Source organism: Lissotriton vulgaris, chromosome 7 (genome assembly GCF_964263255.1).
Source record: "Lissotriton vulgaris chromosome 7, aLisVul1.2, whole genome shotgun sequence".
Lineage (NCBI taxonomy): Eukaryota > Metazoa > Chordata > Amphibia > Caudata > Salamandridae > Lissotriton > Lissotriton vulgaris.
In genome coordinates, this window is record NC_141695.1 from 709578088 (window position 1) to 709594944 (window position 16857).

A 16857-nucleotide genomic window follows, 5' to 3' on the forward strand; every position below is an offset into this window, starting at 1 on the left:
TCCTCATCAGTCAGTAGCAGCTCCAAGTGTTCCCTTATCTCATTCGAGACGGCTTTAGGCAGAAGATCAGTTATGAATTTATCAATAGTGGCAGCATGTAAGCATTCCTTGGGAGCATACAAATCAGCATAATATGTGGCAAAGCTTTCCGCAAGGGCCAGTGGATCTGTAAGTGGTTCACCCGCTGGGCCCAGGACGCCCGGCAGGGCTTGAGAATGAAACGTCCCCTGACAGAGTCGATGTAGCATCTTGCTAGATTCGTCACCCCACTGATAAACCCTGCTACCCTTCGCCAGCCTAGCTTGGCGGGCCTTATCCATCAGAAGGGCTGCATAATTCTGTTGAGCCAACAATAACTGTCTCCGTGCTTGGCCACCTGCTGCCTCCCGACTCCTACGTTCTAGTGCCACTATGCCTGCCTCTACCTGCAGCAGCTCTTCCCTGCACTCCCTACGCGCTGCAGTGCACCAGGAAATGTCTGCCCCCCTCAGTGTTGGTTTCAGTGCCTCCCATACTGTCCCCGCTCCGAGAACTGACCCAACGTTGATAGTCAAATATTGATCTATAGCTTCGCTCATGTGTTCTCTATAGCCCTCATTTTGCAGTTGCCACTCTGAGAGGCGCCATCTGAACGGTTGTTTCTTTCGCCCTATTTGGAGTGTGAGAGCTACCGGTGAGTGATCCGACAGGCCCCGTGGAAGAATCTCCAAAGACACCACCCTGCCAACCGCCACCCGGGGAACAAAGTGGTAGTCAATTCTGGAGTAGGAATCATGGACCGCAGAGGTAGGTGAATTCCCGACTATCTCAGTGGAGGCACTGCCATACATCCACCCAATCAAGTGCTGGCACTAGGGAGAACAATCTCGTGGAACAACCAACCTCCGGTCCACCCCCAGCCCTCCATCTATCCTTAGCCAGGTCCATAACATCATTCTAGTCCCCACCAACCCCGGACAATGCATCAGGTATGTCTGCCCAAAGGGTATTGAGCTGCACTACCAGATTCCATTGCAATGTGGGGCGGCATAAACATTGCCCAGCGCCGGAGAAATAGTTAACGCCCTGAGTGTCCGTCCACTGTTTAATATGTGTTTAGGGGACCCTGCGGTGTATCAATATTGCCACCCCCAGGGATCCCCTCGTAAAGCTGCCGTGGAAGACCTGTTGAAACCCGTAACGCTGAAAGCAAAGGGCCCCCCTCCCATAAGGTGGGTTTCCTGTAGCATAAGGATGTCCACCCCTGCCCATTTAGCCTGCTGAACAATGGCCCCCGTTTAATCTTGTCCAAGGCACCACGCACATTCCAGCTAATAATGCGAAGAGTACCAGGGGTCACCCTCCCCCTAGTGGGTATGCTAGCCATGTGGAACAGTATCTACAGCTACTGAGAGAAAGACAACGTTTTGGTGCGTACAAGAGGAGCAACGGGCCATCAATAACAGTGCGATCAGCAACCATGAACAACCCCCACCCAACAAACCCACCCACCCTATACCTCAAGAACAATGAAGCATCTGTCGCGGTGGGACCGACCCGACCCCCAAAGAGGGGACAAGATCCACCACGACCAATGGATCCCCAACTTACAGCCCATGTCTCCTGGGCACGTCCCCGGCCAGCGAGGGACTGGCAGAGGTCCTGGCCCTTATCAGAATCTCTCCAATCAACAGTACTTAGGTCAGAGCCCCATAGTCTCTTGCGGATCCAGCAATCAGTCTGCCAATGTCTGACGCCCACTGGCGGAACCCTTCCGGGAAGAAGCACCACAGGACTGAGAGCTGCGCCGGGACCGCGACTGCCGGATACCCTTCTGCTGCCACCTGGGTCCCTTCTGGGCTTTGTCACCCGAAGAGGAGTCGGATTCCCTTCCAAGCAGTGTGTGTGCCTGCACCTGTACTGTCTCATCAGTCCACTTTAAAACCTCTTCCGGAGAGTACAAGAAGTGGGTACCTGAGATATATATAACTTGTCGGGCAGGAAACAGAAAATCACACGGAAGCTTGAGGTCTCTCAGGTGGGCCTTTGCTTCCATGAACAATTGCCGCTGTTGCTGCACCAGCCGCGTGTAATCAGGAAAAATGAGGATACGTACGTTGTCATAGAGCAGGGGCTCCTTGAGACGGGCCTGTTTCAATATCACGTCGTGATCTAGGTAGTTCAATAGCTTCGCTGTCACTGGCCGTGGGCGAGCCCCCGGAGGGGGTTTCTGCATGAGTGCCCTGTGAGCCCTCTCCACTACAAAACAACGGGACAGAACTTCTGGAGGGAGCCAACTCTCCAACCACTGTGTGAGGAAGCATTCCATGTTGCCCCCCTCGAATCCCTCCGGAAACCCAACGAAGCGCAGGTTGTTGCGTCAGGCCCGTCCCTCGCCATCCTCCACTCACAGCGCAACCCCCTTCTGGGCTGCCTCCTTGACAGCCACCTTTTTTTTCAGTGTGGTGACATCGTACTCCACTCCAGAAATACGGGTTTCAGCCTCCGCAAATCATGACACCTCGTTGCGCAAATCCTGACGCAGAAGCATAACATCAGAGCCAACCGCCCCTATTTTGGGATCCAACATATCTCTGGTATGGGTGATAGCGGCTATGAGGGTCGCATTATCTGGCATAGCCCCCTGCTGCCCTCCGGAAGCCCCAGCTGCTGCACCCAGACCAGTAAATTTGTCAATGGGACCCTGCTTGGGCGGGCCACTACCTCCTTTATCTCTCCATATGGCCACCTTCGGAGCTCCCCATGCAAGTCCAGGGAAATCAGGGGAGGGGGGAGAAGGAGAAACCCCCCAGCAGTGGACTCCCACGGCCCGACCCAGCCGCCGAACAGGAGCCTGTATGAGGCCGCCCCAAGACTAGGGCCAACGAGCCAACCCAAGGCCCCGTGGCGCCGGACACAGTCAGATGCCCCCAGCACGGCCCAACTGAAAGCTGATGCGTGGGCGCCCTAAAACCAAGGCAAGAGGCACTTCAATCATCTGCGCCGGCTCGAGCCCCCTGTGGCTTCACGGCCGTCTCAGACTTCATATCTCCAGGCCTCACTCCCCTGCTGGCACACACAAATCCCAGCCAACTGCAGTGTTGCAAATGCCCGCCACATGGTCCGACTGACCGCCGATACGGGCGTCCCCTATAGCCAGGGGATTCAGGGGGAGAAGAAATCCTGCGCCTGAAGTGGGGGCCCCGGGCAGGCCAAGAAACACGCTGATAGTCGCGTCAGCCAACCACCGCCGAGGCTCCTGCTGCAATGTAGGCTGAGGGCGGGGAGGGGGGAGAAGTACCGAGTATAGCAGCTCGGATTCCACCAAGCCCAAGGGTCGTGTACACACCAGGCCTCTACCACCGCTGAAAGGGGGACTCTCTGGCCGCAAAGAGGGCGGTTCACCCCGCGGGGCCAGGGGACCACAGGCTTACTCACTGTGCCGAGTGCAGCCCTAGGCCCGTGTCCCCCGCCCCCAGACGCCACACCTCACCTCTGCGGCCTGATCTGACCGTCAGGCCGTCCTGCCGTCCCCAGCCTTGAACAACTCTATGGGCAGCGGTCGACCGACTTCCTGCTGCTCTCTGCCGGCCGGCCCAGAGCACGCCCCTCCTCGCATGCGTTGCTATATCGCACCCAGGAGGCCGCGCTCCCTCCTCTCCTGCGAAGTCAGGCGATTTTCAGCATGAGGTCCCGGCCTCTCGTCGGGCAGCTCTGCCAAGCTCCCAGCAGGCCCTGTCTCGGCCAAGGCTCCTCGGCTCCGCCACAAGCCCCCAGGGTAGCTCAGGACAATTTTCCCAATGTCGCAGGACTGCAGGGTCTCTGTGGAGATCAAATTATCTTTGGAGAGTCAGGATAAATTGAGGATTAATTGCGGGCTGGACGGAGCTCGCTCAGCACACGTCCGCCATGCTGGATTGCCAAGCCACGCCCCGTTTAACAGTCTATTTAACTCATGTTAAAAGAGTAAATCTGAGCTATCACTAGGTGCAATCTATGTGGGGCTTTTTAGGTCTCGCCTGTCGATGCGCATGCGCATCGAGCAAGCGAGAGTATTGGGACTTATCCACTCTTTATCCACTGCAAGGAATCGTGGCGATTCCTTGCAGTGCCCGTGACTTTTAAGCTCAATGCGCATGCGCATTGAGCTTAAAAGCGCTTGCACGTCTGTCTTGTTTTACCCGCTCCGCCCCCTCCCCTTCCCTCCGTGTCGCATTTCTCATCCCCCCTCCCCTCTCCTCCGTCCGTCTTCTGTTTAATTTAACCCGCTCCGCCCCCTCCCCTTCCCGCCGTGTCGCATTTCTCCTCCCCCCTCCCCTCTCTTCCCTCCGTCTCGTTCGCATTTCTCATCCCCCCTCCCCTCTCCTCCGTCCGTCTTCTTTGTTTAATTTAACCCGCTCCGCCCCCACACAGGTTTGATTCTAGTTACTAGTTTGCCTTTCGCATGAGGCTGATCTATATTGTTGTTCTTGGTTCCCCTTAGAGCTCCAAATGTGCCCACACTGTCAAGGGTTTCACCCCCCCCCCCCCTAATTCAGCTTCAATCACAGCAGACATTATCTGCTCCGAGCCCCCAGCAGCGTTTTGACATACTGCTTCTTGATTAAAACCCTCAGACGCATTATCATTATTTACTTGCTCTAAACCGATTAAGTTAGTAATTATTTTGACTAATTTATTGGTTGTTGTGGAATCTGCGTTGGTATCAGCCTCTAGCAGCTCAGCTGTCTTCCTCGAATGCAGATAACGCAGCACCGGCTTCCCTAGACCAACAGCCTGTTTCGCGTTCTCTGCTCCAGCTGATAGACCCAATTTCATAATCAGCACTTTAAATGCAGTGAACTGTCGTTCAAATTAAAGACTACTATGAGAGTATTTACAAAAACAGTGACTCCAATTGTAGAATTCCTTCATCAGGGGGGATTGCATATCTTCCCATACCTGAACGACTGACTAATCCATATTCCATCAGGTATTTGACTCAAATGGCAAAGAAGAGAGTTGCCTAATAATTAATCAAAATATGCCACTCTAGATTCCACCACAGACTTTGGAGTTTATTGGGAATCTTTTCAGGACGGACCTAGGAAAGGTGTTTCTCCCAAAGCAAGTATTGCAGTCATCACTTCATTCTTTTTTTCATTGTAACTTGGCTCCAGTCAGGTCTTGCGTTAATGTACAGTGACACATGGTATCTAAGGTGTTTCTGTTACCATGGGCGCATTACCTATTGAAGAACTTACTTCACCACCTCCATAAACAATGGAATCCAACATACAGGATGACTCTGCAGCTGTCAATCACTCTTTTTCTTCAGTTACATTGGTAAATACACATATTGAGTGCACTCACCCTCAACACCTCACCCTAACTCACCCTCACCCTCACTCACCCTCAACACCTCACTCGCCCTCACCCTCACTCACCCTCAACACCTCACCCTCAACGCCTCACCCTCACTCACCCTCACCCTCCCTCACCCTCACTCACCCTCACCCTCACTCTCACTCACCCTCACTCTCACTCACCCTCACCCTCACTCTCACTCACCCTCACTCTCACTCTCACTCACCCTCACTCTCACTCACCCTCACTCTCACTCACCCTCACTCTCACTCACCCTCAACACCTCACCCTCAACACCTCACCCTCACTCACCCTCACGCTCACCCTCACTCACCCTCAACACCTCACCCTCACACAGTGCAATAGGTCTCAGACCATTTCAGTTGGAGCTTTTAGAAATGTTTATGGCTTTTTTTATTTGTAATTCTTTAGCATTGGCTACAGGAAACAAAAATGCTAAACATTTACCAAAAAAACCCATAAACAATTCTAAAAGCACTAACTCTAATGGTGCGAGACCTATTGCATTTCCAATGCTTGTTGTATTTTGCATCTTTGGTTACTGCAGGCACAATAGATTCCACCGCTCTTGTTTGTCTTTGTCAGAAGTCGTTACGAAAGCCCATGTTCGCTGTGATGTTCAGTTATAGCCAGATGACATCCTCTCAGATTTGACAGCCTTATTTCCCACAGGAAACTTGATTGGCTGTGAGGTAGGAATGATGGCCGCTTTACAGATTGTGGGCTGTCGTGACCTTTAGGGGTCAGGAATAGAGTATTAGTGCCCCCTTCTGGGCAGGGTCCAAGCCTTCAGCCAATTCCTGTTTCACCCATCAGAAGAGACCTTCCTCACATGAAATCCTTGGGTGTGGTAACCCAAGCCATGTGGGCTGTTGACTAACTTTAGCTCTTAGATAAGTAATAAAGCAGCCGGTACCCCATCTCCAGTCCCTTATACCACTTTGTTGCTGTTATTCCTACTATGAGCAAGCACCCTACTGCATCGGTGCGTGCTCATTCTTCTCCGCTGATTGGCCGCATCTTCCGACGACGCCACGGACCCGCTAACAAGTAGCAGTCGGCTTGCTCACAGTAGGAGTAACAGCAACAAAGCGGGACAAGGGACTGGAGATGGGGTACCGGAATTGTTAGGATATTGGTGACAAGGGGACAACGTACCCACTAAGGTTCAGAATGGTGTGGACTACGTCTCCCAGAAGGCCTTGCGGCCCCGCCCAATGGGGCGAGAGATGTTTAAGAGCAGAAGCACCTTCAAAACGCTTTCCCCTCGCACTCTAAAGCCACTGATGAAGGGAGTAACTTGAAACACGTCTGGCTGAAATCATGGTGTGAACTTTGCTCATCAAAGGATCCTTTGTTGGCAGGCTGTTATTCGAAATAAAGATCTGCTGCACACGATTTGGTCTCCTCTGGCTCTTTCTGAAATTGGGAATCCAGGTAAGTTCAAGTTGCTCACTTCATGTTTATTTGTTTTTAGGTCTCGCCTGTCGATGCGCATGCGCATCGAGCAAGGCGAGAGTATTGGGACTTATCCGCTCTTTATCCGCACTGCAAAAAATCGTGGCGATTCCTTGCAGTGCCCGTGACTTTTAAGCTCAATGCGCATGCGCATTGAGCTTAAAAGCGCGTGCACGTCCGTCTTTGTTTACCCGCTCCGCTCCCTCCCCTTCCCGCCGTGTCGCATTTCTCCTCCCCCCTCCCCTCTCTTCCCTCCGGCTTGTTTCTTTATTTGACCCGCTCCGCCCCCTCCCCTTCCCGCCGTGTCGCATTTCTCCTCCCCCCTCCCCTCTCTTCCCTCCGGCTTCTTTTTTGTTTATTTTACCCGCCGTGTCTCCGATCCTTTCAACCTTCCTCTCCCTGCAACTACCCGCTTGGTCATTGCCCGCCGCTCTTTCTTGTGACAGCCTCCTTACATTCACCTCACCTAGCCCACGGGACCTCTCCAGTCCCTTCTCCTTTCTTTTTCCCAAACCTCCTACCATTCCAGGTCTCCCCTCGGACCCCTCCTTAGGGATTTGAGTTCCTCTCGGAAAACGGGCAGCAGAGGAATAATTTACTCCGGGGTTTCCCCTCCCCTCATTTCTCCCACACGTTAACCTTAATCAGGGCAGTGGGCGTTGTCCTCCCTTTAAATTTTATGAATTCGGCCTACGCTGGTTTAACAGCTGAACCCGCGTTCATGGTAGTGTGGGAAACTTAAAATCGGCATCCTCGAGGTAAGCCTTCCGTTCACCCGTGGCCTCCCGGGACCTGCTATAGCTATTATCTGTTCTTCTAAAAAATATCGAGCAAGGTCCATTTAAAGTCGGGTCTGTTTTATTTTACCCTCCCGCTTTTTTGTTTATTTTACCCGCCGTGTCGCCGTGTCTCCGATCCTTTCAACCTTCCTCTCCCTGCAACTACCCGCTTGGTCATTGCCCGCCGCTCTTTCTTGTGACAGCCTCCTTACATTCACCTCACCTAGCCCACGGGACCTCTCCAGTCCCTTCTCCTTTCTTTTTCCCAAACCTCCTACCATTCCAGGTCTCCCCTCGGACCCCTCCTTAGGGATTTGAGTTCCTCTCGGAAAACGGGCAGCAGAGGAATAATTTACTCCGGGGTTTCCCCTCCCCTCATTTCTCCCACACGTTAACCTTAATCAGGGCAGTGGGCGTTGTCCTCCCTTTAAATTTTATGAATTCGGCCTACGCTGGTTTAACAGCTGAACCCGCGTTCATGGTAGTGTGGGAAACTTAAAATCGGCATCCTCGAGGTAAGCCTTCCGTTCACCCTTGGCCTCCCGGGACCTGCTATAGCTATTATCTGTTCTTCTAAAAAATATCGAGCAAGGTCCATTTAAAGTCGGGTCTGTTTTATTTTACCCTCCCGTCCGTATGGAGGCCGGTGCTCTGTATCTTTGCTAGCTTAAAGAAGACATATTCTATTTTCACTCGAGAATCCAGAACTGAGTTAGCCTATGACTCGATGTATCTGTGTATGAGTTTTAACTTCTAGTTGGTAGAGCGCATCCGTAATTGGGCACAACAAAACCTACACTGCTCTTCCGAGATTGGAGGGTTGATTTCGGTGTTCCAATCCATTAATGCTTTGGAGATCAGCACCGGGCCGTGTTCTGCATGGTACTATACAATCGTGTAATGAGTTTGCTCAGTGATGGGCCAGACAGCATATGTTCAAGTGCGTGTAACATGGGTGGGAGCCTGGGGAAAGTAGTATGTACCTGTCGACATGCCCTTTTATTCAATGGTATAAGAATATCTCTGATAAGGTGCGCGTAAGCCCCTTTTGCTCTGCTGGAGAGGGGCAAAAGTTGTTCTCAGGATATACATCAGCAAATGTTTAATTCTAGCCCCCGAGCTTGCATCACACTCCCCTTGTCTTTCATTGGGGGGATATGTGGGTTATGCGCCACTGGTATAGAAGCCACATATATGACCTCTAGTTTGGCTCTGTTTCTCAGGTCCTCCCGGCCCCACCGTAATGTCTTTACTGTGTCAGTCTCATCGCGCCAGCCATCTGTTCCCCAGCTTGGATCTCCTGGCTACTCCTCCCCTAATTATCCGCACATCAAAGGCTGCTCCCGCCCCCTGCTTCACACAAATGCTACCAAGAGCATTTCCCGCCCGGCCGCTTTTAATTTCATTTCGCAAGCAGTTCCCCCTCCTCCCTCTCCTGACTTTCTCCTGCCTGCCACACCAATCCAAACTGAGGCGCTGCTGCTCCAGTCCCTGTATTACTCCCACTCATCTATGATTAGGAATAAAAGACTGTCGGTTAAAAACAGTTTCAAGATAAAAATGGTTTCCCATTAATTTTGCTGAATGTTCTGCATTTCCTTAACCGCCTCCAACTCTCCGACTTTCACATGCACATACCACTTTGCTGATACTGACCGAGACATGCGCTTTATAAGCAGGAAATAGAATTCTACAGGAAACAATACTACCGAAGACCATTCGAGGGTGTGAGCTCAATGCCACCGAAGAGTATGTACAATTATTATACTTAAAGTTCAGTCAACTACCCTTGATGCACGGACAACCTTTGAAGAAAGTGAAAAGCATGTACCCTCACCCTCACTCACCCTCAACCCCTCACCCTCACTCACCCTCAACCCCTCACCCTCACTCACCCTCACCCTCACTCACCCTCACCCTCACTCACCCTCAACCCCTCACCCTCAACCCCTCACCCTCACTCACCCTCACCCTCACTCACCCTCACCCTCACTCACCCTCACTCACCCTCACCCACCCTCAACCCCTCACCCTCACTCACCCTCAACCCCTTACCCTCACTCACCCTCACCCACCCTCACCCTCACCCTCAACCCCTCACCCTCACTCACCCTCAACCCCTCACCCTCACTCACCCTCAACCCCTCACCCCCTCACTCACCCTCACTCTCACTCACCCTCAACCCCTCACCCTCACCCTCACTCACCCTCACCCTCACTCACCCTCAACCCCTCACCCTCACTCACCCTCACCCTCAACCCCTCACCCTCACTCACCCTCAACCCCTCACCCTCACTCACCCTCACTCACCCTCAACCCCTCACCCTCAACCCCTCACCCTCACTCACCCTCAACCCCTCACCCTCACTCACCCTCACCCTCACTCACCCTCACCCCCTCACCCTCACTCACCCTCAACCCCTCACCCTCACTCACCCTCACCCACCCTCAAACCCTCACCCACCCTCACCCTCAACCCCTCACCCTCACTCACCCTCAACCCCTCACCCTCACTCACCCTCAACCCCTCACTCACCCTCAACCCCTCACTCACCCTCACTCTCACTCACCCTCACTCTCACTCACCCTCACCCTCACTCACCCTCACTCACCCTCACTCACCCTCAACCCCTCACCCTCACCCTCACTCACCCTCAACCCCTCACCCCCTCACCCTCACCCCCTCACCCTCAACCCCTCACCCTCACTCACCCTCACTCACCCTCAACCCCTCACCCTCACTCACCCTCAACCCCTCACCCTCACTCACCCTCACTCACCCTCAACCCCTCACCCTCAACCCCTCACCCTCACTCACCCTCAACCCCTCACCCTCACTCACCCTCACCCCCTCACCCTCACTCACCCTCACTCACCCTCAACCCCTCACCCTCACCCACCCTCACCCACCCTCACCCTCAACCCCTCACCCTCACTCACCCTCAACCCCTCACCCTCACCCTCACTCACCCTCAATCCCTCACTCACCCTCACCCTCACTCTCACTCACCCTCACCCTCACTCACCCTCAACCCCTCACCCTCACTCACCCTCAACCCCTCACCCTCACTCACCCTCACCCACCCTCACCCCCTCACCCTCACTCACCCTCACTCACCCTCAACCCCTCACCCTCACCCACCCTCACCCTTAACCCCTCACCCTCACTCACCCTCAACCCCTCACCCTCACCCTCACTCTCACTCACCCTCACTCTCACTCACCCTCACTCACCCTCAACCCCTCACTCACCCTCACCCTCACTCATCCTCACTCACCCTCACTCACCCTCAACCCCTCACCCTCACACAGTGCAATAGGTCTCGGAGCATTTGAGTTAGAGCTTTTAGAAATGTTTATGGCTTTTTTTTTTAATTCTTTAGCATTGGCTACAGGAAACAAAAATGCTAAAGATTTACAAAAAAACCCATAAACAATTCTAAAAGCACTAACTCTAATGCTGCGAGACCTATTGCATTTCCAATGCTTGTTTTCTCTTTTTCCATTTCTCCTTAAGTTTCAACCATGCAATGTGCGTCAGGTAACGAAAGACGACCTTCGCGTCTCGGGCAGAGACCTTTGTCCGGGTCATGTGATAATCAGTGAAGGGTGTTTACAATGGGATTGGTTTGACCCGCCCCCAATTAACAAAAAATCCCAACATTTTTAAAGGAAAGGTGTATCACATTCATTTTAGGTTTAGACTTTTTTGGCTGCATGAATACATATATAAACTTGTAAAGTACTTGAAATCCAATTACATTATAAATTCATGTAGCATTTAAATATATTCGCTTTTGCAGCAACAATTAAGAGTTTACCCGGCAACTGCGTGACATTAAACACATGTGTAATTTGTGTAGAGTCTGAATCCCTATATATTCATACAATATTAGAATGTATAGAAAAACACCATGGCAGCAGTTTAGGACCCTCAGCAGTTAGATTGATTTTATGTTTCCCTATATGTATAAAGATGGTCTTTGGGGGCTAGAGCAGTGAATAAGTATCACATCAACCATGCAAGACCCTTCATTAAATATACATTGATTAATTCTATATAATATAATGAAGGGTCATATATATATATATATATTTTTTTCAATTTTCCTGCTTGCAGCCCTTACTCCACAGACTTGCAAAAAGTGAAACGGGCTCCAATTCCTTCGTGCAGATTTATTTCAGTGCTTAAATGCCGCCATGACGCATTTCGGGCTCGGAAGCCCTTGATCACATGACATGTCTGTGCATTTTTCCCCACATTTAAAGTGACAGTGCAGTAGACAGACTGCCCATGGTGGTATCCCTTTTGCTATATCTCCACCTCTCTTCGCTACTGCGAGGTCTGGTCCTATGTCTCTGTGTTTCAAGGGGTATTTCAGTGCTGTACTCGAGCTTGCCCTCATTCTGCACGGGGGTGTCTTTTCTTAGTATGTTTAAGTGCACTTCGGTGCCCTTTCCTGCATCTTCGGCAATAAGGGTTCCTTGCGTTCCACTCCCTGGGGTGGTACCACCTCTTCAGGATTCTCCTTTCTTGGTGTGCATATAATAAACAGTCCCTCTCTTCTGTGGGGGGTTACATTTCCCCTCACAGTGTGAGGACGTGGTCTGGAGATCTGAGGTTCCGCTCAACATTTATGTGTGCTCCTCTTCACAGCTCCTATTGGCACTTTTGGTGCCTCTGCTGCCACTCCCTTCGAAAGTGTCATTTTTCATTGGGTGTCATCCTACACTATTTCTGCTGTGCCTGCTGGACAGCTCCTTTGATGTCCCTCATCCCAGGTACTGCACCCTGCATCTCTGTATTTCGTGAGTAAGTACTCACCATGGCTGTCTGCTCTGTGCATGTTGTAGTTGTGACCCGCATCGGCGTGCTTCAGCGTGATACTGTTCTCCCTTGTCGCCCCTTTGTTGACTGGGTGTGCACTTGGCGTGGCCTTTGTTCACACCTGTTCCAAGACGTTGCTCAGTTCCTGCCTCTTACCCTTTGATTTCTGGATGTGGCCTATCTGGCCTCTCTTGCGTGGGCTAGCCTGGTAGGCTCTGGTTATCCTCTAGCTTGCTTGGTGTCCACTTTGTGCACCATTGGGCTGGGAGTAGTCCTTCTTCCTCCTTCATTCTGTTCACACTCTTCTGTTCTGAAATATGGCTAGTGCCGTTTATACATCTCATACTCACTTGGGTATGGTGTTGTGCCATTCTGGCAGTTTTGTGATACCTTGTTTCTCTTTTGCTCTTCCGAGCTACTTGGGTTGCTGTCTGGGTGCTCCGCCTCAGCCTTCCCCATAGTCTGTCACTCTGTTGCTGGTTCATTGCTTCAGGCCTTTTCTGGTGTTCTTTCACAGACCCTCCTCCCCCTTGGGGTATGGCTGTGGTATCTATTCTAAGTTAAGGAATCTGCTGCTAGATGTCTCTATCGGATGTACGAGTTACTTACCTTCGGTAACAATGTATCTGGTAGCGACGTTGTGTAGCCGCAGATTCCTTAACGCCCACCCATCCTCCCCGTTCTGCGAGGACCTTGCCAGGTGGGCTTCTCCACTTTGCCTCCTTTTAGTTGCCATTGGTTTTTCTTACAGGTTGCTCACATGGTTACACCCCTTTTAAATATTGCCATATGCGGCTGCCTCCCTCCAGGTGGCTTCTTTCCTGTAAAACTGTGTTTTTTGATTCACCATCATCAGGAGATTCTTCTTCTCCTGTTGCCTTCCCTCCCTCCCGCCTTCTCCATTGACTCCGGGCTATTGTCTCCTCTATAGTTGTCTTCTTGGGGATCTGCTGGGCTGTGTTTCGCCCCCCCCCCCTTTTCTATAAGGGAAGTGCTATTCCTTTCATACCTTCTCGCAGTAGACAGTTGTTCTTCCTGTGCCCGTCCTTGTTGGCCGGCACAATTATACGTGGTAATAACAATCTACCTTTGGCTGTTGAGATATTCTTCCCTTGTTACTCATCCTGTGGGGAGGGTCCATGCTTAGCTTTGCGGGGTTTTTTATCAGAGCTTGCTCTGTCTTTCCTTCTTCACTTATATGGAGACAATGGCTGATATTGTCTTATATGATGGTGTTTTGCACCATCTGCCTTCTTTCTTTTACAAATTTTTCATCCTTCGCACACTGTTACCATACTTTCACAGTTTTGTTGGTGGCTCCGCGTTGTGCAGCGGAAAAGTTTCTCCGAAGAAAACTGACTTCAGGGCGCCGGAAGGGACTTATATGACCTCGTTGACGTCACGTGCATGGACTACTTCAGGGTGGGGTCGTGTCCCTCGGCGCGCAGAGGTGCTGCTGTAAAAAATGTTGCGGATCCAGTCTGACGTCTGGGGATATTCAAAGTTAAGGAATCTGCGGCTAGAAAACGTCTCTACCAGATACATCGTTACCGAAGGTAAGTAACTCGTACGTTAAGGCGAATTTTTGAAAACCCTTTATAACGTACCTAATGAATTGTGTAATGTTTATTTCTGCTGTGAGATTGAAATACTTATTTTTCCTTAAAAGATATCCTCAGGATTGGATATTATATTATTGTTTGGTGATTGATTGTTGAATTCTGAACTCTTGCCTCTCATGCTACTGCCCTGAGAATCCTGTGCCTGCTCACCCTCACTACTCAGAGAAAAATGCAGAAAGCATTAAAGCATTGTACCTGCCCCCTTGCAGATTCATAATATGAAGGACCGTAGAACACTATTGGCAAACGAGCTCAAGCATCACTGTTAAGGGCCAATGGCCCCTGCCTGCTCTATGACCCCCCCCCGGGGTCAGACAGACCATAACTCCCAGAAGTTCATTGTGAATGGCTATCACTGAGTCAGAAGGTGCAGTGGCACCCAGGCCCCGAGGTTTGTTGCGCTATATCCCAATTGTGGTCGTCTTTTACTCCCCTAGGTGGAAGCAGAAGATTCCACGTTCTTAACTTACATTAGAGCCCAGAGCGCTCTTGCTACCCTCCTGGGTCTGAGGAAACACCCAGAATATAATTGTAATAAGGGCGACCTCTTGTTCGGCTGGGTCTCATGGGTGCCAGAATGGCTGGGTCCGAGTCAGATACCTTAAAGACACATGCCCGACTGTCATTGTCACATCATTATATGCGGTCGCTGATCAGCCTTTGAATTCATTGCACATAATTGGCGTCCCCTTTTCCTTTTCTCTTTAAAGTTGGAAATGAAGACAAAAATGATGGAAGCTAAATTCCACGAAGAAAAGCTACAGTTGCAACAGAAACACGACGTGGAGGTACAAAAGGTAAGAGCCGTTTGTGCAGTGTGTTTTTCCAGCCCGGCCCTACTCGTCTGCGGCAGTGCCGAGTGCGCCCTTGGCCATGCTTCCAGGAAGCACGGGTAGACCTCTGCAGCATGGTTCGCCTGCTGCTGTCATGCATAAAGTACACCTTGAAACCGCCGAATGGCTCCTGAACTTTCAGGAACACCGAGTCCGAGTCCGAGATGGAGAAGGTGGGGCAAAATGCCTCAGTATATTATATGGGAAGGGTACACCGCCAGAATATCGTACATTAAATATCGCCCAACAAAAATATTGTAGCCACAATCACGACTTCCACAATATCAGGAAGATAACTATATACTGGTAAGTATAGATTTAAAAGTCTTACATGTATGTACCCCAACAATGTCTCTCTCTTAAGGGTATGTAGATCTGGAGTGAAGACCACGACATGTGTACTTGTCTAGAGGTACTTACCTTCAACATACTGTGGTAGTCAGTATTTTGGCTACAATCGTTTTGTAGCAGAATACTTTTCTGCACGAAATTCTGACATGACGTTGTATAACCCTGTGGTGAGCTATATGTGAAACTTGTTCATCATATTTTTGCATCTAGCAATAGGTGAAGGTCTTGGATTTGTGCACTGCCACTTATGTCCTTATTTATCTTCAGTTGTTCCCCAGCATACTTCGCTTGGTTATAGAAAATACCTAACTTCAGTTCTACACACAGGCTCACACTATATACATATATATATATATATAGCAACCTGCAGCACACAATAGTCTCCAGAAATGTCACGCTTTAAATATGAAACAGCGGGGTCCACAAAACCATGGACCGACACAGTACGCATGCAAACCCTACCACTATGGAAGAAACATCTCATCACTGGGGCCTCCTAAAGAACAATTTACAGGCACAAAAGAACCTATGTCAGGCAAGCAGCACACATACATAAAATCGTCTCGAGACTAAACAGGCAAGTATTACACAGAGCATCCTCACAAAACTCCAGCAATCAAGTAAGTCTCAATCACCAATCTCAAAACCAGACTCCAGTCTGCATGGAACCCCGGAGCCATTTAAGATAACTCGCAGCACTTTCATGTTACACCAATGACCGATATGTGCTTGATATGAGGATTTTTTTTGGAATGGGACATGTGTATTTCAACATGTTCCTTTTCTTTAAAAAGTCAGTTACAGTTCTAGGGCATTCGTCAAGACATGATCCTCTACATTAGCAAACAGAGTCACCTGCTACAGTCTGTCACAATTAAGGACATATAACATGGCACATAGCTCCGCTGGTCTTTCGCCTTCTGGGCTGAGGCAGCCAAGCAGACACACATACCAAAGATCCATTATAAACTTGAATAACACAACATATTCGAGCGGAAAATATTGTTCTTTTGTGAAAGTTGATACATTATCTAATTTCTTATGTTTGTGTGCATAACATCCTCTTTAACGTTACCCACTAAACACACATCTCCACACGTGTATTTAAACATGCTTAAGGTGATTATATCAGTCAGTGTAACATACTGCTTACAAACGTGGGTGGAGCCTAGGCTCTTTGGGAATGGGGGGAAAAGGATTTGAGAAGACTGCCTATGTCTTGGAAAAGAAAACACATAATTAGACTGTTGAGACAGGAACGTCCACCTACATGGTTAATTGACTTCTACCCCATGCCTGTGAAACTGGTATCCTGGATTTTGTTTTGGCCCTAACGTCGTAGTAACTTAGCATGTGCGCAGACGCCAGGGCCTGCCCATGACAGTGGGAGGTCCAGGACTTGTTTTCTGATCTGGAACGGCACACCAAGCATCACAGTATGGAGGAAACTACGATCCTTGCCCAGGTAACCTCACACAAAGCAATGGTGGCAGTGCACCGTAAATTGAGAATGTGTAGTGTGGCAAGCCATTTTTAGGTTTTGTCTACGGCAGCACTGTACTGTCTGCTGTAACACAATTTGTCACCTTACTGTGCGCTTAGAGCCTTCCCACTGTTAGTCATTGGTGGGCTTCATTGT

At 50.3% G+C, this 16857-nt stretch overlaps 1 protein-coding gene across 2 annotated transcripts in view; it reads left to right on the plus strand.

Moving 5' to 3' along the window:
* Positions 1-16857, plus strand: part of CEP112 (centrosomal protein 112) — a 2145639-nt gene that overhangs the window by 527330 nt on the left and 1601452 nt on the right. The window contains exon 9 of one of the 2 annotated variants that reach the window (XM_086930940.1): positions 14745-14831. The exons of the other annotated variant lie outside the window; for it this stretch is intronic. Coding sequence (XP_086787066.1) covers positions 14745-14831 — 87 coding nt within the window. The remainder of the gene's footprint in view (positions 1-14744; positions 14832-16857) is intronic. 2 annotated transcript variants of the gene reach the window in all.